Source organism: Sinohyriopsis cumingii, chromosome 10, assembly GCF_028554795.1.
Source record: "Sinohyriopsis cumingii isolate HCF-2022 chromosome 10, ASM2855479v2, whole genome shotgun sequence".
NCBI classification, from domain to species: Eukaryota; Metazoa; Mollusca; class Bivalvia; order Unionida; family Unionidae; genus Sinohyriopsis; species Sinohyriopsis cumingii.
Genome location: NC_142970.1, coordinates 18,573,798 through 18,600,531, shown reverse-complemented (window position 1 = coordinate 18,600,531; position 26,734 = coordinate 18,573,798). Strand labels below are relative to the sequence as shown.

At 34.5% G+C, this 26,734-nt stretch overlaps 1 protein-coding gene across 1 annotated transcript in view; it reads left to right on the top strand.

The window, feature by feature from the left end:
- LOC149789672 (uncharacterized) overlaps positions 1-26,734 on the top strand; it is a 129,250-nt gene that overhangs the window by 83,027 nt on the left and 19,489 nt on the right. The window contains exons 10-11 of the mRNA XM_089971685.1: positions 406-654; positions 1,319-1,440. Coding sequence (XP_089827811.1) covers positions 406-654; positions 1,319-1,440 — 371 coding nt within the window. The remainder of the gene's footprint in view (positions 1-405; positions 655-1,318; positions 1,441-26,734) is intronic.

Sequence of the window (26,734 nt, the reverse complement as noted above, 5' to 3'; positions counted from 1 at the left end):
GTTTTTTACTCACAGAGGGGTATTGTAATCCATACACGAGTAGTATTCTTTCTACACACAGAGGGGTATTGTAATCCATACATGAGTATTATTCTTTCTGTAACGCACAGAGGGGTATTGTAATCCATACACAAGTAGCATGTTTTCTTCACACTAATACATAATCTTTTATGCCAGGTAGCATGTTTTCAACACACAGAGGGGTACTGTAATCCATATGTCAAGTATTTTGTTAGTTTTTGACTTTAAGTTGGAGGAGTATTCTCTTCAAAGGACTTGTTGTATATTCATATCCCAGCCTCAGATCCAATTCATTTCATGTATCTTGCAACCTTGACATGTCATTTACTATATCAGCAGGTGTTTTTTTTTTCTTCTCCATATTATACATTCTGTCTCATTTAGGATATGCGTGAAGAGGTTGTCAACACGTATTTTCAGCAGATTTGCCGCATTTTGAAGGATAAGCCAAGCTTACAACACCTTGTGAGTTTTCTTGCTATTGACAATTCCCAGCTTGACCCACAGTTAGAGACCTTGAAAAAACATATTTTCCAACTGGCTTCAGGGCAGCCATATTGGGGAGAGGAATTACCTGCTAATTGGCTTCCCTTGGAAGAAACACTCATGAAGCTCAAAGCCTCTGGCATCAAGGTACAGTAAATGCAAAATCTTATTCTACCAAATACTGTAATCTTTCTACCAAATTTAAGTATATGATGTCTACTGTTTGTGTCCATGATAAGCAAGCAGGATATCCTACATGGATTGTTCTATCAACATGAGGTTTTCACTAAATAACCTATTATGTTTAGTTGGTTCTAAATATAAGGAGTGCTGACATGATGTTCAATATGACTGCTTTAGCAGCCATCTAGAAAACCTTGTTATCGCTACTCCACTTGGATGGTTGTATGAAGATAAGGTTCACACTAAATGATTTCTTAAAATTTATTTCTTTAAATTTTAGTCATATTTTTTTGAACATCGTGTAATTGGCTGTTGAGCAGATTCAGCCACGTGAGTAGTCTAAGACCATGTTGGGCCTCTTGTTATAATTTTGTGTGTTATCATTACAGTTCTTATCTTATTTGTGATATTGTCACAGAGAGAGAGAGAGAGAGAGAGAGAGAGAGAGAGACAGAGTGAGAAAGAGACAAATAAAATGTGTTGAATGTAATTAAAACTAATGATAATAAGTCATCATGAAAAACAAAGTGATCCTGTCTTGCAAAAGATAACAAAATCACATGGGTAATTTCTCTAATGACAAACTTTAGCCATGGCAAAACTATTTTTAGTAATTCTTTCTTGTTAGGTCATTCCACACAGTCTAGTTGAGGAACTGAATCAGGGAGGAGCTGTTCCGATCAAGACCACAGAACAACTTGAGCTGTTTCTTAGGTTTCAGCATGAGACTGGCAACATTCTCTACTTTAGGTAAAAAGAAAGTCCATTTGGGTAAATAATTATTGTACCAGTCTTGTGTATGGAAGAAAGACTGGCAACATTCTCTACTTTAGGTTAAAGGACAGTCCCTTTGGGTAAATAATTATTGTACCAGTCTTGTGTATGGAAGAAAGATTGGCAACATTCTCTACTTTAGGTAAAAAGACAGTCCCTTTGGGTAAATAATTATTTTACCAGTCTTGTTTAAGTAAGAAAGACTGGCAACATTCTCTACTTTAGGTAAAAAGAAAGTCCCTTTGGGTAAATAATTATTTTACCAGTATTGTGTAAGGAAGAAAGACAGGCAACATTCTCTACTTTAGGTAAAAATACCAATAGCTGATGAATTTATATAATGTATAAGTATTGCTGAGTGTAGTGTTTATAAATTTGTCCTATAAATTGTATTTATCGTTTTTAATTCGAACCCAGCATTTATTATTGCATTGATGTTAGATTTGCTTGCTTTAGAAACATTATCAACTGATTGTACGAGTGTATATCCATAAGTTTTGGCAATTGAAAATAAGTTTGGCTGCAAGGTGGAAATTTCATGATGCTCTTAACACATCATTTGAGAATATCCTTGACCTCTTTTTGAGTCTTAGATTTTTAAATGAAAGTTGTTTACATAAAAATTATTTATTGCTATCTTAACATCTCAAGCGGAATCAGTCCCTTATTGTATTTTAGTTAATGTATGGCAGGATCTATTTATTTAAATTATTCATTGAAATTACAAAGTGCTCAATAATACAATCAAACTAAATAACTTGTTTGGGGTTATTGTGAATTTATTTAGAGACATTTTGGATTATATCACTGTCTTCAAGACTGTTAGAACATCATCACTATTCCAGGCTATTGGTACTTCAGCACATTCAAGATTGGAATTCATTCGTTACAGCACTGTAATTAATTGGGAATAATCCATCCTTTTAGAGTTGTGATATAAATTTTAGAACTATTTGGGATTTAATTCACATTACAGTAGTTTCTTCATAGAGTTTCACAGTATATTCCATGCAGATAAATTATTTGTTGCATTTTGCTTATCTGGCTATCACTCTTTTCCGTTACTTTAAGAAAAGAGATGCAGGAGGTCATGGGTTCAATCATGGCAGAGTCATACCAAAGACTTCTAAAAATGGTACTAACAGCTGCCTCGCTTGGCGCTCAGCATTTAGAAGTTAGTGTTAGGACTGGTCAGCTTGGTTTCAGGATAATGTGACTTTGTGGGACATCATGCTACATGTCTGTGTCATGATGCCCCAGTGCTAGACATCACTTCAAACTGTCACACTGCAGACATCCTAGCGATATGACTGGAAAATTGTTAAAATCTTAAATTCCAAATGACACGCACACACACTGTTACTTTAAATCCATATAGTTGTAATAAACTCCCTTGATTATTTTTGAAACCAAGTCTTGTTTACATGGTTGTAGTGATGAGATTCTTATGGAATTTGATTGTCAGTATTTAAATAAAGTTATAGCCTCTAATTTCAAACTCACCCACTTTATTTTCTATACAATGAATAACCTCCATAATTATTGTCTGAGTTCCACAACAGTTGGTATGTTAATGGATAATGGTGAGGCATTGGATGACTTCCACTGAATTTGTTATGCTAATGGATAATGATGAGGTATTGGATGATTTCCACTGTATTTGTTATGCTAATGGTTAATGAGGAGGCATTGGATGATTTCCACTGAATTTGTTATGTTAATGATAATGTACATGCTTTGTATGATTTTGTTGCATAATAACTCCCCTGATTAGCGTCAGATATCGGCTCAGTTAGGTATGCTACTGGACAATGATGAGATCTTGAATGATTCCAACTGAATTTTGTATGGTACTGGATACAGATAAACTCCTCCCAATTTCATTGACACAGAATAACCATGTCCACATTTCACTGTTGTTATTCTGCATCATTTAGCAGAACGATTACCACCGGTCATCAGACAGACAGCTTCACACTGAAAATCTCATTAATTCCCTTGATTATTTTTGGATTTTGACAAAATATTACAGACTGCTTGATTCATATGAGCCCAATTATCTCCCTTGATTATTATTGGATTGTGATCAAATATTATAGACAGTTTATACTGACAAGCCCAATTAACTCCATAAATTATTATTAGAGTTCATACTGACAAAGCCCAATTATCTCCATAAATTATTATTAGAGTTTAGCGAGATGTTATATGCAGGATGCCATTGATGTGTTCAATTAATTACGGATAGCTTGATACTGATCAATTCAATTAGCTTTCTTAATTATTACTGGATTTCAAACAAATATTGCACCTGGCTTGAGACTGATGTGTCCAATTAACTCCCTTAATTATTACTGGATTTCAAACAAATATTGCAGGTGACTTAATACTGATGTGTCCAAATAACTCCCTTAATTGTTACTGGATTTCAAACCAAAGATTGCAGATGGCTTGATACTGATGTGTCCAATTTACTCCCTTAATTATTACTATATTTCAAACAATTATTGTAGGTGACTTAAGACTGATGTGTCCAATTAACTCAATTAATTAGTATTTGATTTCAAACCAAAGATTGCAGCTGGCTTGATACTGATGTGTCCAATTAACTCCCTTAATTATTACTGGATTTCAAACAAATATTGCAGGTGACTTAATACTGATGGGTCCAATTAACTCCCTTAATTATTACTGGATTTCAAACCAAAGATTGCAGATGGCTTGATACTGATGTGTCCAATTTACTCCCTTAATTATTACTGGATTTCAAACAATTATTGTAGGTAACTTAAGACTGATGTGTCCAATTAACTCCCTTAATTATTACTGGATTTCAAACCAAAGATTGCAGCTGGCTTGATACTGATGTGTCCAATTAACTCCTTTAATTATTACTGGATTTCAAACAAATATTGCAGGTGACTTAAGACTGATGTGTCCAATTAACTTTCTTAATTATTACTGGATTTCAAAACAAAGATTGCAGCTGGCTTGATACTGATGTGTCCAATTAACTCCCTTAATTATCACTGGATTTCAAACAAATATTGCATGTGACTTAAGACTGATGTGTCCAATTAAGTCCCTTAATTATTACTGGATTTCAAACAAACATTGCAGGTGACTTAAGACTGATGTGTCCAATTAACTCCCTTAATTATTACTGGATTTCAAACAAATATTGCAGGTGACTTAAGACTGATGTGTCCAATTAACTCCCTTAATTATTACTCGATTTCAAACAAACATTACAGGTGGCTTGAGACTGATGTGTCCAATTAACTTCCTTAATTATTACTGGATTTCAAACAAACATTACAGGTGGCTTGAGACTGATGTGTCCAATTAACTCCCTTAATTATTACTGGATTTCAAACAAATATTGCAGGTGGCTTGATAGTGATGTGTCCAATTAACTCCCTTAATTATTACTGGATTTCAACGAAACATTACAGGTGGCTTGAGACTGATGTGTCCAATTAACTCCCTTAATTATTACTGGATTTCTAACAAATATTGCAGGTGACTTAAGACTGATGTGTCCAATTAAATCCCTTAATTATTACTGGATTTCAAACCAAAGATTGCATCTGGCTTGATACTGATGTGTCCAATTAACTCCCTTAATTATTACTGGATTTCAAACAAATATTGCAGGTGACTTAAGACTGATGTGTCCAATTAAATCCCTTAATTATTACTGGATTTCAAACCAAAGATTGCAGCTGGCTTGATACTGATGTGTCCAATTAACTCCCTTAATTATTACTGGATTTCAGACAAATATTGCAGGTGACTTAAGACTGATGTGTCCAATTAACTTCCTTAATTATTACTGGATCTCAAACAAACATTACAGGTGGCTTGAGACTGATGTGTCCAATTAACTCCCTTAATTATTACTGGATTTCAAAGAAACATTACAGGTGCCTTGAGACTGATGTGTCCAATTAACTCCCTTAATTATTACTGGATTTCAAACAAATATTGCAGGTGGCTTAAGACTGATGTGTCCAATTAACTCCCATAATTATTACTGGATTTCAAAGAAACATTACAGGTGGCTTGAGACTGATGTGTCCAATTAACTCCCTTAATTATTACTGGATTTCAAACAAATATTGCAGGTGGCTTGATACTGATGTGTCCAATTAACTCCATTAATTATTACTGGATTTCAAACCAAAGATTGCAGCTGGCTTGATACTGATGTGTCCAATTAACTCCCTTAATTATTACTGGATTTCAAACCAAAGGTTGCAGATGGCTTGATACTGATGTGTCCAATTTACTCCCTTAATTATTACTGGATTTCAAACAATTATTGTACGTGACATAAGACTGATGTGTCCAATTAACTCCCTTAATTATTACTGGATTTCAAACCAAAGATTGCAGCTGGCTTGATACTGATGTGTCCAATTAACTCCCTTAATTATTACTGGATTTCAAACAAATATTGCAGGTGACTTAAGACTGATGAGTCCAGTTAAATTCCTTAATTATTACTGGATTTCAAACCAAAGATTGCAGCTGGCTTGGTACTGATGTGTCCAATTAATTCCCTTAATTATTACTGGATTTCAAACAAATATTGCAGGTGACTTAAGACTGATGTGTCCAATTAAATCCCTTAATTATTACTGGATTTCACAAAAATATTGCAGGTGCCTTAAGACTGATGTGTCCAATTAACTCTCTTAATTATAACTGGATTTGAAACAAATATTGCAGGTGACTTAAGACTGATGTGTCCAATTAACTCCCTTAATTATTACTGGATTTCAAACAAACATTACAGGTGGCTTGAGACTGATGTGTCCAATTAACTCCCTTAATTATTACTGGATTTCAAACAAATATTGCAGGTGACTTGATAATGATGTGTCCAATTAACTCCCTTAATTATTACTGGATTTCAAACCAAAGATTGCAGCTGGCTTGATACTGATGTGTCCAATTACCTCCCTTAATTATTACTGGATTTCAAACAAATATTGCAGGTGACTTAAGACTGATGTGTCCAATTAACTCCCTTAATTATTACTGGATTTCAAACCAAAGATTGCAGCTGGCTTGATACTGATGTGTCCAATTACCTCCCTTAATTATTACTGGATTTCAAACCAAAGATTACAGCTGGATTGATACTGATGTGCCCAATTAATTCCCTTAATTATTGCTGGATTTCAAACAAATATTGCAGGTGACTTAATAATGATGTGTCCAATTAACTCCCTTAATTATTACTGGATTTCAAACCAAAGATTGCAGCTGGCTTGATACTGATGTGTCCAATTAACTCCCTTAATTATTACTGGATTTCAAACAATTATTGTAGGTGACTTAAGACTGATGTGTTCAATTAACTCCCTTAATTATTACTGGATTTCAAACGAGAGATGGCAGCTGGCTTGATGCTGATGTGTCCAATGAACTCCCTTAATTATTACTGGATTTCAAAGAAATATTGCAGCTGGCTTGATACTGATGTGTCCAATTACCTCCCTTAATTATTACTGGATTTCAAACCAAAGATTACAGCTGGCTTGATACTGATGTGTCCAATTAACTCCCTTAATTATTGCTGGATTTCAAACAAATATTGCAGGTGACTTAATAATGATGTGTCCAATTAACTCCCTTAATTATTACTGGATTTCAAACCAAAGATTGCAGCTGGCTTGATACTGATGTGTCCAATTAACTCCCTTAATTATTACTGGATTTCAAACCAAAGATGGCAGCTGGCTTGATGCTGATGTGTCCAATTAACTCCCTTAATTATTACTGGATTTCAAAGAAATATTGCAGCTGGCTTGATACTGATGTGTCCAATTACCTCCCTTAATTATTACTGGATTTCAAACCAAAGATTACAGCTGGATTGATACTGATGTGTCCAATTAACTCCCTTAATTATTGCTGGATTTCAAACAAATATTGCAGGTGACTTAATAATGATGTGTCCAATTAACTCCCTTAATTATTACTGGATTTCAAACCAAAGATTGCAGCTGGCTGGATACTGATGTGTCCAATTAACTCCCTTAATTATTATTGGATTTCAGACAATTATTGTAGGTGACTTAAGACTGATGTGTCCAATTAACTTCCTTAATTATTACTGGATCTCAAACAAACATTACAGGTGGCTTGAGAATGATGTGTCCAATTAACTCCCTTAATTATTACTGGATTTCAAAGAAACATTACAGGTGCCTTGAGACTGATGTGTCCAATTAACTCCCTTAATTATTACTGGATTTCAAACAAATATTGCAGGTGGCTTAAGACTGATGTGTCCAATTAACTCCCATAATTATTACTGGATTTCAAAGAAACATTACAGGTGGCTTGAGACTGATGTGTCCAATTAACTCCCTTAATTATTACTGGATTTCAAACAAATATTGCAGGTGGCTTGATACTGATGTGTCCAATTAACTCCATTAATTATTACTGGATTTCAAACCAAAGATTGCAGCTGGCTTGATACTGATGTGTCCAATTAACTCCCTTAATTATTACTGGATTTCAAACCAAAGGTTGCAGATGGCTTGATACTGATGTGTCCAATTTACTCCCTTAATTATTACTGGATTTCAAACAATTATTGTACGTGACATAAGACTGATGTGTCCAATTAACTCCCTTAATTATTACTGGATTTCAAACCAAAGATTGCAGCTGGCTTGATACTGATGTGTCCAATTAACTCCCTTAATTATTACTGGATTTCAAACAAATATTGCAGGTGACTTAAGACTGATGAGTCCAGTTAAATTCCTTAATTATTACTGGATTTCAAACCAAAGATTGCAGCTGGCTTGGTACTGATGTGTCCAATTAACTCCCTTAATTATTACTGGATTTCAAACAAATATTGCAGGTGACTTAAGACTGATGTGTCCAATTAAATCCCTTAATTATTACTGGATTTCACAAAAATATTGCAGGTGCCTTAAGACTGATGTGTCCAATTAACTCTCTTAATTATTACGGGATTTGAAACAAATATTGCAGGTGACTTAAGACTGATGTGTCCAATTAACTCCCTTAATTATTACTGGATTTCAAACAAACATTACAGGTGGCTTGAGACTGATGTGTCCAATTAACTCCCTTAATTATTACTGGATTTCAAACAAATATTGCAGGTGACTTGATAATGATGTGTCCAATTAACTCCCTTTATTATTACTGGATTTCAAACCAAAGATTGCAGCTGGCTTGATAATGATGTGTCCAATTACCTCCCTTAATTATTACTGGATTTCAAACAAATATTGCAGGTGACTTAAGACCGATGCGTCCAATTAACTCCCTTAATTATTACTGGATTTCACACCAAAGATTGCAGGTGGCTTGATACTGATGTGTCCAACTAACTCAATTAATTAGTATTTGATTTCAAACCAAAGATTGCAGGTGGCTTGATACTGATGTGTCCAATTAACTCCCTTAATTATTACTGGATTTCAAACAAATATTGCAGGTGACTTAAGACTGATGTGTCCAATTAACTCCCTTAATTATTACTGGATTTCAAACCAAAGATTGCAGCTGGCTTGATACTGATGTGTCCAATTACCTCCCTTAATTATTACTGGATTTCAAAACAAAGATTACAGCTGGATTGATACTGATGTGCCCAATTAATTCCCTTAATTATTGCTGGATTTCAAACAAATATTGCAGATGACTTAATAATGATGTGTCCAATTAACTCCCTTAATTATTACTGGATTTCAAACCAAAGATTGCAGCTGGCTTGATACTGATGTGTCCAATTAACTCCCTTAATTATTACTGGATTTCAAACAATTATTGTAGGTGACTTAAGACTGATGTGTTCAATTAACTCCCTTAATTATTACTGGATTTCAAACGAAAGATGGCAGCTGGCTTGATGCTGATGTGTCCAATTAACTCCCTTAATTATTACTGGATTTCAAAGAAATATTGCAGCTGGCTTGATACTGATGTGTCCAATTACCTCCCTTAATTATTACTGGATTTCAAACCAAAGATTACAGCTGGCTTGATACTGATGTGTCCAATTAACTCCCTTAATTATTGCTGGATTTCAAACAAATATTGCAGGTGACTTAATAATGATGTGTCCAATTAACTCCCTTAATTATTACTGGATTTCAAACCAAAGATTGCAGCTGGCTTGATACTGATGTGTCCAATTAACTCCCTTAATTATTACTGGATTTCAAACCAAAGATGGCAGCTGGCTTGATGCTGATGTGTCCAATTAACTCCCTTAATTATTACTGGATTTCAAACAAATATTGCAGCTGGCTTGATACTGATGTGTCCAATTACCTCCCTCAATTATTACTGGATTTCAAACCAAAGATTACAGCTGGATTGATACTGATGTGTCCAATTAACTCCCTTAATTATTGCTGGATTTCAAACAAATATTGCAGGTGACTTAATAATGATGTGTCCAATTAACTCCCTTAATTATTACTGGATTTCAAACCAAAGATTGCAGCTGGCTTGATACTGATGTGTCCAATTAACTCCCTTAATTATTACTGGATTTCAAACAATTATTGTAGGTGACTTAAGACTGATGTGTCCAATTAACTTCCTTAATTATTACTGGATCTCAAACAAACATTACAGGCGGCTTGAGACTGATGTGTCCAATTAACTCCCTTAATTATTACTGGATTTCAAAGAAACATTACAGGTGCCTTGAGACTGATGTGTCCAATTAACTCCCTTAATTATTACTGGATTTCAAACAAATATTGCAGGTGGCTTAAGACTGATGTGTCCAATTAACTCCCATAATTATTACTGGATTTCAAAGAAACATTACAGGTGGCTTGAGACTGATGTGTCCAATTAACTCCCTTAATTATTACTGGATTTCAAACAAATATTGCAGGTGGCTTGATACTGATGTATCCAATTAACTCCATTAATTATTACTGGATTTCAAACCAAAGATTGCAGCTGGCTTGATACTGATGTGTCCAATTAACTCCCTTAATTATTACTGGATTTCAAACCACAGGTTGCAGATGGCTTGATACTGATGTGTCCAATTTACTCCCTTAATTATTACTGGATTTCAAACAATTATTGTACGTGACATAAGACTGATGTGTCCAATTAACTCCCTTAATTATTACTGGATTTCAAACCAAAGATTGCAGCTGGCTTGATACTGATGTGTCCAATTAACTCCCTTAATTATTACTGGATTTCAAACAAATATTGCAGGTGACTTAAGACTGATGAGTCCAGATAAATTCCTTAATTATTACTGGATTTCAAACCAAAGATTGCAGCTGGCTTGGTACTGATGTGTCCAATTAACTCCCTTAATTATTACTGGATTTCAAACAAATATTGCAGGTGACTTAAGACTGATGTGTCCAATTAAATCCCTTAATTATTACTGGATTTCACAAAAATATTGCAGGTGCCTTAAGACTGATGTGTCCAATTAACTCTCTTAATTATTACTGGATTTGAAACAAATATTGCAGGTGACTTAAGACTGATGTGTCCAATTAACTCCCTTAATTATTACTGGATTTCAAACAAATATTACAGGTGGCTTGAGACTGATGTGTCCAATTAACTCCCTTAATTATTACTGGATTTCAAACAAATATTGCAGGTGACTTGATAATGATGTGTCCAATTAACTCCCTTAATTATTACTGGATTTCAAACCAAAGATTGCAGCTGGCTTGATACTGATGTGTCCAATTACCTCCCTTAATTATTACTGGATTTCAAACAAATATTGCAGGTGACTTAAGACTGATGTGTCCAATTAACTCCCTTAATTATTACTGGATTTCAAACCAAAGATTGCAGCTGGCTTGATACTGATGTGTCCAATTACCTCCCTTAATTATTACTGGATTTCAAACCAAAGATTACAGCTGGATTGATACTGATGTGCCCAATTAATTCCCTTAATTATTGCTGGATTTCAAACAAATATTGCAGGTGACTTAATAATGATGTGTCCAATTAACTCCCTTAATTATTACTGGATTTCAAACCAAAGATTGCAGCTGGCTTGATACTGATGTGTCCAATTAACTCCCTTAATTATTACTGGATTTCAAACAATTATTGTAGGTGACTTAAGACTGATGTGTTCAATTAACTCCCTTAATTATTACTGGATTTCAAACGAAAGATGGCAGCTGGCTTGATGCTGATGTGTCCAATTAACTCCCTTAATTATTACTGGATTTCAAAGAAATATTGCAGCTGGCTTGATACTGATGTGTCCAATTACCTCCCTTAATTATTACTGGATTTCAAACCAAAGATTACAGCTGGCTTGATACTGATGTGTCCAATTAACTCCCTTAATTATTGCTGGATTTCAAACAAATATTGCAGGTGACTTAATAATGATGTGTCCAATTAACTCCCTTAATTATTACTGGATTTCAAACCAAAGATTGCAGCTGGCTTGATACTGATGTGTCCAATTAACTCCCTTAATTATTACTGGATTTCAAACCAAAGATGGCAGCTGGCTTGATGCTGATGTGTCCAATTAACTCCCTTAATTATTACTGGATTTCAAAGAAATATTCCAGCTGGCTTGATACTGATGTGTCCAATTACCTCCCTTAATTATTACTGGATTTCAAACCAAAGATTACAGCTGGCTTGATACTGATGTGTCCAATTAACTCCCTTAATTATTGCTGGATTTCAAACAAATATTGCAGGTGACTTAATACTGATGTGTCCAATTAACTCCCTTAATTATTCCTGGATTTCAAACCAAAGATTGCAGCTGGCTTGATACTGATGTGTCCAATTAACTCCCTTAATTATTATTGGATTTCAGACAATTATTGTAGGTGACTTAAGACTGATGTGTCCAATTAACTTCCTTAATTATTACTGGATCTCAAACAAACATTACAGGTGGCTTGAGACTGATGTGTCCAATTAACTCCCTTAATTATTACTGGATTTCAAAGAAACATTACAGGTGCCTTGAGACTGATGTGTCCAATTAACTCCCTTAATTATTACTGGATTTCAAACAAATATTGCAGGTGGCTTAAGACTGATGTGTCCAATTAACTCCCATAATTATTACTGGATTTCAAAGAAACATTACAGGTGGCTTGAGACTGATGTGTCCAATTAACTCCCTTAATTATTACTGGATTTCAAACAAATATTGCAGGTGGCTTGATACTGATGTGTCCAATTAACTCCATTAATTATTACTGGATTTCAAACCAAAGATTGCAGCTGGCTTGATACTGATGTGTCCAATTAACTCCCTTAATTATTACTGGATTTCAAACCAAAGGTTGCAGATGGCTTGATACTGATGTGTCCAATTTACTCCCTTAATTATTACTGGATTTCAAACAATTATTGTACGTGACATAAGACTGATGTGTCCAATTAACTCCCTTAATTATTACTGGATTTCAAACCAAAGATTGCAGCTGGCTTGATACTGATGTGTCCAATTAACTCCCTTAATTATTACTGGATTTCAAACAAATATTGCAGGTGACTTAAGACTGATGAGTCCAGTTAAATTCCTTAATTATTACTGGATTTCAAACCAAAGATTGCAGCTGGCTTGGTACTGATGTGTCCAATTAACTCCCTTAATTATTACTGGATTTCAAACAAATATTGCAGGTGACTTAAGACTGATGTGTCCAATTAAATCCCTTAATTATTACTGGATTGCACAAAAATATTGCAGGTGCCTTAAGACTGATGTGTCCAATTAACTCTCTTAATTATTACGGGATTTGAAACAAATATTGCAGGTGACTTAAGACTGATGTGTCCAATTAACTCCCTTAATTATTACTGGATTTCAAACAAACATTACAGGTGGCTTGAGACTGATGTGTCCAATTAACTCCCTTAATTATTACTGGATTTCAAACAAATATTGCAGGTGACTTGATAATGATGTGTCCAATTAACTCCCTTAATTATTACTGGATTTCAAACCAAAGATTGCAGCTGGCTTGATAATGATGTGTCCAATTACCTCCCTTAATTATTACTGGATTTCAAACAAATATTGCAGGTGACTTAAGACCGATGCGTCCAATTAACTCCCTTAATTATTACTGGATTTCACACCAAAGATTGCAGGTGGCTTGATACTGATGTGTCCAACTAACTCAATTAATTAGTATTTGATTTCAAACCAAAGATTGCAGGTGGCTTGATACTGATGTGTCCAATTAACTCCCTTAATTATTACTGGATTTCAAACAAATATTGCAGGTGACTTAAGACTGATGTGTCCAATTAACTCCCTTAATTATTACTGGATTTCAAACCAAAGATTGCAGCTGGCTTGATACTGATGTGTCCAATTACCTCCCTTAATTATTACTGGATTTCAAAACAAAGATTACAGCTGGATTGATACTGATGTGCCCAATTAATTCCCTTAATTATTGCTGGATGTCAAACAAATATTGCAGGTGACTTAATAATGATGTGTCCAATTAACTCCCTTAATTATTACTGGATTTCAAACCAAAGATTGCAGCTGGCTTGATACTGATGTGTCCAATTAACTCCCTTAATTATTACTGGATTTCAAACAATTATTGTAGGTGACTTAAGACTGATGTGTTCAATTAACTCCCTTAATTATTACTGGATTTCAAACGAAAGATGGCAGCTGGCTTGATGCTGATGTGTCCAATTAACTCCCTTAATTATTACTGGATTTCAAAGAAATATTGCAGCTGGCTTGATACTGATGTGTCCAATTACCTCCCTTAATTATTACTGGATTTCAAACCAAAGATTACAGCTGGCTTGATACTGATGTGTCCAATTAACTCCCTTAATTATTGCTGGATTTCAAACAAATATTGCAGGTGACTTAATAATGATGTGTCCAATTAACTCCCTTAATTATTACTGGATTTCAAACCAAAGATTGCAGCTGGCTTGATACTGATGTGTCCAATTAACTCCCTTAATTATTACTGGATTTCAAACCAAAGATGGCAGCTGGCTTGATGCTGATGTGTCCAATTAACTCCCTTAATTATTACTGGATTTCAAAGAAATATTGCAGCTGGCTTGATACTGATGTGTCCAATTACCTCCCTTAATTATTACTGGATTTCAAACCAAAGATTACAGCTGGCTTGATACTGATGTGTCCAATTAACTCCCTTAATTATTGCTGGATTTCAAACAAATATTGCAGGTGACTTAATAATGATGTGTCCAATTAACTCCCTTAATTATTCCTGGATTTCAAACCAAAGATTGCAGCTGGCTTGATACTGATGTGTCCAATTAACTCCCTTAATTATTATTGGATTTCAGACAATTATTGTAGGTGACTTAAGACTGATGTGTCCAATTAACTTCCTTAATTATTACTGGATCTCAAACAAACATTACAGGTGGCTTGAGACTGATGTGTCCAATTAACTCCCTTAATTATTACTGGATTTCAAAGAAACATTACAGGTGCCTTGAGACTGATGTGTCCAATTAACTCCCTTAATTATTACTGGATTTCAAACAAATATTGCAGGTGGCTTAAGACTGATGTGTCCAATTAACTCCGATAATTATTACTGGATTTCAAAGAAACATTACAGGTGGCTTGAGACTGATGTGTCCAATTAACTCCCTTAATTATTACTGGATTTCAAACAAATATTGCAGGTGGCTTGATACTGATGTGTCCAATTAACTCCATTAATTATTACTGGATTTCAAACCAAAGATTGCAGCTGGCTTGATACTGATGTGTCCAATTAACTCCCTTAATTATTACTGGATTTCAAACCAAAGGTTGCAGATGGCTTGATACTGATGTGTCCAATTTACTCCCTTAATTATTACTGGATTTCAAACAATTATTGTACGTGACATAAGACTGATGTGTCCAATTAACTCCCTTAATTATTACTGGATTTCAAACCAAAGATTGCAGCTGGCTTGATACTGATGTGTCCAATTAACTCCCTTAATTATTACTGGATTTCAAACAAATATTGCAGGTGACTTAAGACTGATGAGTCCAGTTAAATTCCTTAATTATTACTGGATTTCAAACCAAAGATTGCAGCTGGCTTGGTACTGATGTGTCCAATTAACTCCCTTAATTATTACTGGATTTCAAACAAATATTGCAGGTGACTTAAGACTGATGTGTCCAATTAAATCCCTTAATTATTACTGGATTGCACAAAAATATTGCAGGTGCCTTAAGACTGATGTGTCCAATTAACTCTCTTAATTATTACGGGATTTGAAACAAATATTGCAGGTGACTTAAGACTGATGTGTCCAATTAACTCCCTTAATTATTACTGGATTTCAAACAAACATTACAGGTGGCTTGAGACTGATGTGTCCAATTAACTCCCTTAATTATTACTGGATTTCAAACAAATATTGCAGTTGACTTGATAATGATGTGTCCAATTAACTCCCTTAATTATTACTGGATTTCAAACCAAAGATTGCAGCTGGCTTGATAATGATGTGTCCAATTACCTCCCTTAATTATTACTGGATTTCAAACAAATATTGCAGGTGACTTAAGACCGATGCGTCCAATTAACTCCCTTAATTATTACTGGATTTCACACCAAAGATTGCAGGTGGCTTGATACTGATGTGTCCAACTAACTCAATTAATTAGTATTTGATTTCAAACCAAAGATTGCAGGTGGCTTGATACTGATGTGTCCAATTAACTCCCTTAATTATTACTGGATTTCAAACAAATATTGCAGGTGACTTAAGACTGATGTGTCCAATTAACTCCCTTAATTATTACTGGATTTCAAACCAAAGATTGCAGCTGGCTTGATACTGATGTGTCCAATTACCTCCCTTAATTATTACTGGATTTCAAAACAAAGATTACAGCTGGATTGATACTGATGTGCCCAATTAATTCCCTTAATTATTGCTGGATGTCAAACAAATATTGCAGGTGACTTAATAATGATGTGTCCAATTAACTCCCTTAATTATTACTGGATTTCAAACCAAAGATTGCAGCTGGCTTGATACTGATGTGTCCAATTAACTCCCTTAATTATTACTGGATTTCAAACAATTATTGTAGGTGACTTAAGACTGATGTGTTCAATTAACTCCCTTAATTATTACTGGATTTCAAACGAAAGATGGCAGCTGGCTTGATGCTGATGTGTCCAATTAACTCCCTTAATTATTACTGGATTTCAAAGAAATATTGCAGCTGGCTTGATACTGATGTGTCCAATTACCTCCCTTAATTATTACTGGATTTCAAACCAAAGATTACAGCTGGCTTGATACTGATGTGTCCAATTAACTCCCTTAATTATTGCTGGATTTCAAACAAATATTGCAGGTGACTTAATAATGATGTGTCCAATTAACTCCCTTAATTATTACTGGATTTCAAACCAAAGATTGCAGCTGGCTTGATACTGATGTGTCCAATTAACTCCCTTAATTATTACTGGATTTCAAACCAAAGATGGCAGCTGGCTTGATGCTGATGTGTCCAATTAACTCCCTTAATTATTACTGGATTTCAAAGAAATATTGCAGCTGGCTTGATACTGATGTGTCCAATTACCTCCCTTAATTATTACTGGATTTCAAACCAAAGATTACAGCTGGATTGATACTGATGTGTCCAATTAACTCCCTTAATTATTGCTGGATTTCAAACAAATATTGCAGGTGACTTAATAATGATGTGTCCAGTTAACACCCTTAATTATTACTGGATTTCAAACCAAAGATTGCAGCTGGCTTGATACTGATGTGTCCAATTAACTCCCTTAATGATTACTGGATTTCAAACAATTATTGTAGGTGACTTAAGACTGATGTGTCCAATTAACTTCCTTAATTATTACTGGATCTCAAACAAACATTACAGGCGGCTTGAGACTGATGTGTCCAATTAACTCCCTTAATTATTACTGGATTTCAAAGAAACATTACAGGTGCCTTGAGACTGATGTGTCCAATTAACTCCCTTAATTATTACTGGATTTCAAACAAATATTGCAGGTGGCTTAAGACTGATGTGTCCAATTAACTCCCATAATTATTACTGGATTTCAAAGAAACATTACAGGTGGCTTGAGACTGATGTGTCCAATTAACTCCCTTAATTATTACTGGATTTCAAACAAATATTGCAGGTGGCTTGATACTGATGTATCCAATTAACTCCATTAATTATTACTGGATTTCAAACCAAAGATTGCAGCTGGCTTGATACTGATGTGTCCAATTAACTCCCTTAATTATTACTGGATTTCAAACCAAAGGTTGCAGATGGCTTGATACTGATGTGTCCAATTTACTCCCTTAATTATTACTGGATTTCAAACAATTATTGTACGTGACATAAGACTGATGTGTCCAATTAACTCCCTTAATTATTACTGGATTTCAAACCAAAGATTGCAGCTGGCTTGATACTGATGTGTCCAATTAACTCCCTTAATTATTACTGGATTTCAAACAAATATTGCAGGTGACTTAAGACTGATGAGTCCAGTTAAATTCCTTAATTATTACTGGATTTCAAACCAAAGATTGCAGCTGGCTTGGTACTGATGTGTCCAATTAACTCCCTTAATTATTACTGGATTTCAAACAAATATTGCAGGTGACTTAAGACTGATGTGTCCAATTAAATCCCTTAATTATTACTGGATTTCACAAAAATATTGCAGGTGCCTTAAGACTGATGTGTCCAATTAACTATCTTAATTATTACTGGATTTGAAACAAATATTGCAGGTGACTTAAGACTGATGTGTCCAATTAACTCCCTTAATTATTACTGGATTTCAAACAAACATTACAGGTGGCTTGAGACTGATGTGTCCAATTAACTCCCTTAATTATTACTGGATTTCAAACAAATATTGCAGGTGACTTGATAATGATGTGTCCAATTAACTCCCTTAATTATTACTGGATTTCAAACCAAAGATTGCAGCTGGCTTGATACTGATGTGTCCAATTACCTCCCTTAATTATTACTGGATTTCAAACAAATATTGCAGGTGACTTAAGACCGATGCGTCCAATTAACTCCCTTAATTATTACTGGATTTCACACCAAAGATTGCAGGTGGCTTGATACTGATGTGTCCAACTAACTCAATTAATTAGTATTTGATTTCAAACCAAATATTGCAGGTGGCTTGATACTGATGTGTCCAATTAACTCCCTTAATTATTACTGGATTTCAAACAAATATTGCAGGTGACTTAAGACTGATGTGTCCAATTAACTCCCTTAATTATTACTGGATTTCAAACCAAAGATTGCAGCTGGCTTGATACTGATGTGTCCAATTACCTCCCTTAATTATTACTGGATTTCAAACCAAAGATTACAGCTGGATTGATACTGATGTGCCCAATTAATTCCCTTAATTCTTGCTGGATTTCAAACAAATATTGCAGGTGACTTAATAATGATGTGTCCAATTAACTCCCTTAATTATTACTGGATTTCAAACCAAAGATTGCAGCTGGCTTGATACTGATGTGTCCAATTAACTCCCTTAATTAGTACTGGATTTGAAACAATTATTGTAGGTGACTTAAGACTGATGTGTTCAATTAACTCCCTTAATTATTACTGGATTTGAAACGAAAGATGGCAGCTGGCTTGATGCTGATGTGTCCAATTAACTCCCTTAATTATTACTGGAGTTCAAAGAAATATTGCAGCTGGCTTGGTACTGATGTGTCCAATTACCTCCCTTAATTATTACTGGATTTCAAACCAAAGATTACAGCTGGCTTGATACTGATGTGTCCAATTAACTCCCTTAATTATTGCTGGATTTCAAACAAATATTGCAGGTGACTTAATAATGATGTGTCCAATTAACTCCCTTAATTATTACTGGATTTCAAACCAAAGATTGCAGCTGGCTTGATACTGATGTGTCCAATTAACTCCCTTAATTATTACTGGATTTCAAACCAAAGATGGCAGCTGGCCTGTTGCTGATGTGTCCAATTAACTCCCTTAATTATTACTGGATTTCAAAGAAATATTGCAGCTGGCTTGATACTGATGTGTCCAATTATCTCCCTTAATTATTACTGGATTTCAAACCAAAGATTACAGCTGGATTGATACTGATGTGTCCAATTAACTCCCTTAATTATTGCTGGATTTCAAACAAATATTGCAGGTGACTTAATAATGATGTGTCCAATTAACTCCCTTAATTATTACTGGATTTCAAACCAAAGATTGCAGCTGGCTTGATACTGATGCGTCCAATTAACTCCCTTAATTATTACTGGATTTCAAACAATTATTGTAGGTGACTTAAGACTGATGTGTTCAATTAACTCCCTTAATTATTACTCGATTTCAAACCAAAGATGGCAGCTGGCTTGATGCTGATGTGTCCAATTAACTCCCTTAATTATTACTGGATTTCAAACAAATATTGCAGCTGGCTTGATACTGATGTGTCCAATTACCTCCCTTAATTATTACTGGATTTTAAACCAAAGATTACAGCTGGATTGATACTGATGTGTCCAATTAACTCCCTTAATTATTGCTGGATTTCAAACAAATATTGCAGGTGACTTAATAATGATGGGTCCAATTAACTCCCTTAATTATTACTGGATTTCAAACCAAAGATTGCAGATGGCTTGATACTGATGTGTCCAATTTACTCCATTAATTATTACTGGATTTCAAACAATTATTGTAGGTGACTTAAGACTGATGTGTTCAATTAACTCCCTTAATTATTACTGGATTTCAAACGAAAGATGGCAGCTGGCTTGATGCTGATGTGTCCAATGAACTCCCTTAATTATTACTGGATTTCAAAGAAATATTGCAGGTGACTTAAGACTGATGTGTCCAATTAACTCCCTTAATTATTACTGGATTTCAGACAAATATTGCAGGTGACTTAAGACTGATGTGTCCAATTAACTCTCTTAATTATTACTGGATTTCAAACAAATATTGCAGCTGGCTTGAGACTGATGTGTCCAATTAACTCCCTTAATTATTACTGGATTTCAAACAAATATTGCAGGTGACTTAATACTGATGTGTCCAATTAACTCCCTTAATTATTACTGGATTTCAAACCAAAGATTGCAGATGGCTTGATACTGATGTGTCCAATTTACTCCCTTAATTATTACTATATTTCAAACAATTATTGTAGGTGACTTAAGACTGATGCGTCCAATTAACTCAATTAATTAGTATTTGATTTCAAACCAAAGATTGCAGCTGGCTTGATACTGATGTGTCCAATGAACTCCCTTAATTATTACTGGATTTCAAACAAATATTGCAGGTGACTTAATACTGATGGGTCCAATTAACTCCCTTAATTATTACTGGATTTCAAACCAAAGATTGCAGCTGGCTTGATACTGATGTGTCCAATTAACTCCCTTAATTATTACTGGATTTCAAACCAAAGATTGCAGCTGGCTTGATAATGATGTGTCCAATTACCTCCCTTAATTATTACTGGATTTCAAACCAAAGATTGCAGCTGGCTTGATACTGATGTGTCCAATTAACTCCCTTAATTATTACTGGATTTCAAACAAATATTGCAGGTGACTTAAGACTGATGTGTCCAATTAACTCCCTTAATTATTACTGGATTTCAAACAAATATTGCAGGTGACTTAAGACTGATGTGTCCAAGTAACTCTCTTAATTATTACTGGATTTCAAACAAATATTGCAGGTGACTTAAGACCGATGCGTCCAATTAACTCCCTTAATTATTACTGGATTTCACACCAAAGATTGCAGGTGGCTTGATACTGATGTGTCCAACTAACTCAATTAATTAGTATTTGATTTCAAACCAAAGATTGCAGGTGGCTTGATACTGATGTGTCCAATTAACTCCCTTAATTATTACTGGATTTCAAACAAATATTGCAGGTGACTTAAGACTGATGTGTCCAATTAACTCCCTTAATTATTACTGGATTTCAAACCAAAGATTGCAGCTGGCTTGATACTGATGTGTCCAATTACCTCCCTTAATTATTACTGGATTTCAAACCAAAGATTACAGCTGGATTGATACTGATGTGCCCAATTAATTCCCTTAATTCTTGCTGGATTTCAAACAAATATTGCAGGTGACTTAATAATGATGTGTCCAATTAACTCCCTTAATTATTACTGGATTTCAAACCAAAGATTGCAGCTGGCTTGATACTGATGTGTCCAATTAACTCCCTTAATTAGTACTGGATTTGAAACAATTATTGTAGGTGACTTAAGACTGATGTGTTCAATTAACTCCCTTAATTATTACTGGATTTGAAACGAAAGATGGCAGCTGGCTTGATGCTGATGTGTCCAATTAACTCCCTTAATTATTACTGGATTTCAAAGAAATATTGCAGCTGGCTTGATACTGATGTGTCCAATTACCTCCCTTAATTATTACTGGATTTCAAACCAAAGATTACAGCTGGCTTGATACTGATGTGTCCAATTAACTCCCTTAATTATTGCTGGATTTCAAACAAATATTGCAGGTGACTTAATAATGATGTGTCCAATTAACTCCCTTAATTATTACTGGATTTCAAACCAAAGATTGCAGCTGGCTTGATACTGATGTGTCCAATTAACTCCCTTAATTATTACTGGATTTCAAACCAAAGATGGCAGCTGGCCTGTTGCTGATGTGTCCAATTAACTCCCTTAATTATTACTGGATTTCAAAGAAATATTGCAGCTGGCTTGATACTGATGTGTCCAATTACCTCCCTTAATTATTACTGGATTTCAAACCAAAGATTACAGCTGGATTGATACTGATGTGTCCAATTAACTCCCTTAATTATTGCTGGATTTCAAACAAATATTGCAGGTGACTTAATAATGATGTGTCCAATTAACTCCCTTAATTATTACTGGATTTCAAACCAAAGATTGCAGCTGGCTTGATACTGATGTGTCCAATTAACTCCCTTAATTATTACTGGATTTCAAACAATTATTGTAGGTGACTTAAGACTGATGTGTTCAATTAACTCCCTTAATTATTACTGGATTTCAAACAAATATTGCAGCTGGCTTGATACTGATGTGTCCAACTACCTCCCTTAATTATTACTGGATTTCAAACCAAAGATTACAGCTGGATTGATACTGATGTGTCCAATTAACTCCCTTAATTATTGCTGGATTTCAAACAAATATTGCAGGTGACTTAATAATGATGGGTCCAATTAACTCCCTTAATTATTACTGGATTTCAAACCAAAGATTGCAGATGGCTTGATACTGATGTGTCCAATTTACTCCATTAATTATTACTGGATTTCAAACAATTATTGTAGGTGACTTAAGACTGATGTGTTCAATTAACTCCCTTAATTATTACTGGATTTCAAACGAAAGATGGCAGCTGGCTTGATGCTGATGTGTCCAATGAACTCCCTTAATTATTACTGGATTTCAAAGAAATATTGCAGGTGACTTAAGACTGATGTGTCCAATTAACTCCCTTAATTATTACTGGATTTCAGACAAATATTGCAGGTGACTTAAGAATGATGTGTCCAATTAACTCTCTTAATTATTACTGGATTTCAAACAAATATTGCAGCTGGCTTGAGACTGATGTGTCCAATTAACTCCCTTAATTATTACTGGATTTCAAACAAATATTGCAGGTGACTTAATACTGATGTGTCCAATTAACTCCCTTAATTATTACTGGATTTCAAACCAAAGATTGCAGATGGCTTGATACTGATGTGTCCAATTTACTCCCTTAATTATTACTATATTTCAAACAATTATTGTAGGTGACTTAAGACTGATGCGTCCAATTAACTCAATTAATTAGTATTTGATTTCAAACCAAAGATTGCAGCTGGCTTGATACTGATGTGTCCAATGAACTCCCTTAATTATTACTGGATTTCAAACAAATATTGCAGGTGACTTAATACTGATGGGTCCAATTAACTCCCTTAATTATTACTGGATTTCAAACCAAAGATTGCAGCTGGCTTGATACTGATGTGTCCAATTAACTCCCTTAATTATTACTGGATTTCAAACAAATATTGCAGGTGACTTAAGACTGATGTGTCCAATTAACTCCCTTAATTATTACTGGATTTCAAACAAATATTGCAGGTGACTTAAGACTGATGTGTCCAACTAACTCTCTTAATTATTACTGGATTTCAAACAAATATTGCAGGTGACTTAAGACCGATGCGTCCAATTAACTCCCTTAATTATTACTGGATTTCACACCAAAGATTGCAGGTGGCTTGATACTGATGTGTCCAACTAACTCAATTAATTAGTATTTGATTTCAAACCAAAGATTGCAGGTGGCTTGATACTGATGTGTCCAATTAACTCCCTTAATTATTACTGGATTTCAAACAAATATTGCAGGTGACTTAAGACTGATGTGTCCAATTAACTCTCTTAATTATTACTGGATTTCAAACCAAAGATTGCAGCTGGCTTGATACTGATGTGTCCAATTACCTCCCTTAATTATTACTGGATTTCAAATCAAAGATTACAGCTGGATTGATACTGATGTGTCCAATTAACTCCCTTAATTATTGCTGGATTTCAAACAAATATTGCAGGTGACTTAATAATGATGTGTCCAATTAACTCCCTTAATTATTACTGGATTTCAAACCAAAGATTACATCTGGATTGATACTGATGTGTCCAATTAACTCCCTTAATTATTGCTGGATTTCAAACAAATATTGCAGGTGACTTAATAATGATGTGTCCAATTAACTCCCTTAATTATTACTGGATTTCAAACCAAAGATTGCAGCTGGCTTGATACTGATGTGTCCAATTAACTCCCTTAATTATTACTGGATTTCAAACAAATATTGCAGGTGACTTAAGACTGATGTGTCCAATTAACTCCCTTGATTATTACTGGATTTCAAACAAATATTGCAGGTGACTTACGACTGATGTGTCCAATTAACTCCCTTAATTATTACTGGATTTCAAACAAATATTGCAGGTGACTTAAGACTGATGTGTCCAATTAACTCCCTTAATTATTACTGGATTTCAAACCAAAGATTTCAGATGGCTTGATACTGATGTGTCCAATTAACTCCCTTAATTATTACTGGATTTCAAACCAAAGATTGCAGCTGGCTTGATACTGATGTGTCCAATTAACTCCCTTAATTATTACTGGATTTGAAACAAATATTGCAGGTGACTTAAGACTGATGTGTCCAATTAACTCCCTTGATTATTACTGGATTTCAAACAAATATTGCAGGTGACTTACGACTGATGTGTCCAATTAACTCCCTTAATTATTACTGGATTTCAAACAAATATTGCAGGTGACTTAAGACTGATGTGTCCAATTAACTCCCTTAATTATTACTGGATTTCAAACCAAAGATTTCAGATGGCTTGATACTGATGTGTCCAATTAACTCCCTTAATAATTACTGGAGTGAAACCAACTATTGGTGGTGCTCTATAGTTTTGAACTTTGCATAGGGTTAGATTTATAAAGAAAAAGAATTTCCTCAGTTTTCATCACTGTTTATACTTTTATACTAATATTTAAAAAGAACTTGTATATATTTGGTATTGCACAAAGAACTTTTAGTTGCCTTTATTTTGTTGTATGATTGGTGTGTATAATACATAGTGTCCAGAGTATACATCTTAGCCTTACTTCAGATGTCCAACTTTCTAAATACAGCTAGCTCTACTTGGTCATTTTCCCTTCCTGGACTTCAGAGATAAATTGTAAAATACAAAGAGCTGTTAACATCTGTTATATTTATAGTTTTGGTAATTCATTCATTGCTTCAGAAGCAGGTATTGTCTAGCCTGGTCAGGTTTGTTTCTCGATTTTGATTACTGCTAAAGATGATGTACATTAGACTAATTTAAGCTAAAAAAAATTAACACAAGGATGTAAATGTAAACAATTTCACCTCACCTCACTCTCTCAGAATTTCATATTTTGTAGAGCAACCCCATAAAGAACACACAGGTATTATTAATTGTATTATTTAATGTTGGTGGTATGGCCAAAACAAGTGGCAAGCATCAAAACTGTCCTTTTGAATATTCATCTGTATCTTCCCCGATAGAACTGTATTTATTAATGTCAATGTTCCTCATAAGCCCAGCCCCCATCCCTACCCCTTTTGATAAAAAGCGAGCTATTTTAAAATTGAACATTGTATTTTTTTATCATCATAGCAACCTAGGTTATGCTGAAAGACAGGAACATGAAACTTGCCACAGTTATTCCTGCTATGTCACCAATAAGTTGTTTAGTTTGAAAGGAATGGAACAGATGTGGTTCATGCAGGTCAGGGGTTAAAATGTGTGCTTGTTGTTCTGACATTAGAATATCGAAAAAAGTGATATTGCATTGTCACCGTTTATTTCTTAATATAATTACAAATAAATGAAGAGTAACTTTTTCACTATATATTACTTTGCTTAAATACAAGTCAAATTCATTCCTGCATTCTAAGACTTCTAATTTCCCCCATTATTAAGGTCATTACACGTGTAATACTACCTCAAGGTATATTGTGTAAGCAAAAGAAGCATAATTAACTTATTTTCATGGATAATATCAATGTTAGTATAGCATTTTATTCAGAACATTATACATGATGTTCTAAGAATAAGAAAACTATTTGCATGTTTGAGGGCAGTGCTCTACAGTTCTCTATTTTGCAGAGGGTTAGAATTTAAAAAATAATTTTCTCTCTCTTCCTAATTGTTTATCCTGGTTGTTCAAAACAGATCATGCATATTTTAGGTATTGTTCAAAGAACTTTTAAGTCCCATTGGACTAGTTTTTAGAGTATCTGCCTCATGCTCCGGAGGTCGCAGGTTCGAACACTGGCTGAGTCATATCAAAGACTTATAAAAATGGTACTAATAGTTGCCCAGCTCTACAAACCCTTCTGATTCAGTAAGTCCTACGACAATGATCCTTAAAATACTGACTTAAATAATAAAAGGAAAAACTATGGAAATATAATTGTTGCAGCAAAATCCGCATACTGTAGTATCATCAGTTTTCATGGGGGACCAATTTTCATGGTTTTTGTTGTTGCCCGAAATCACAAATTTAAATCCCCAGCAAAAAATGAGCCACGTAGGATTATGACCCCATCACGTTTTCTTAGTGTTTCATTCCTAGAGATTAACACAGCT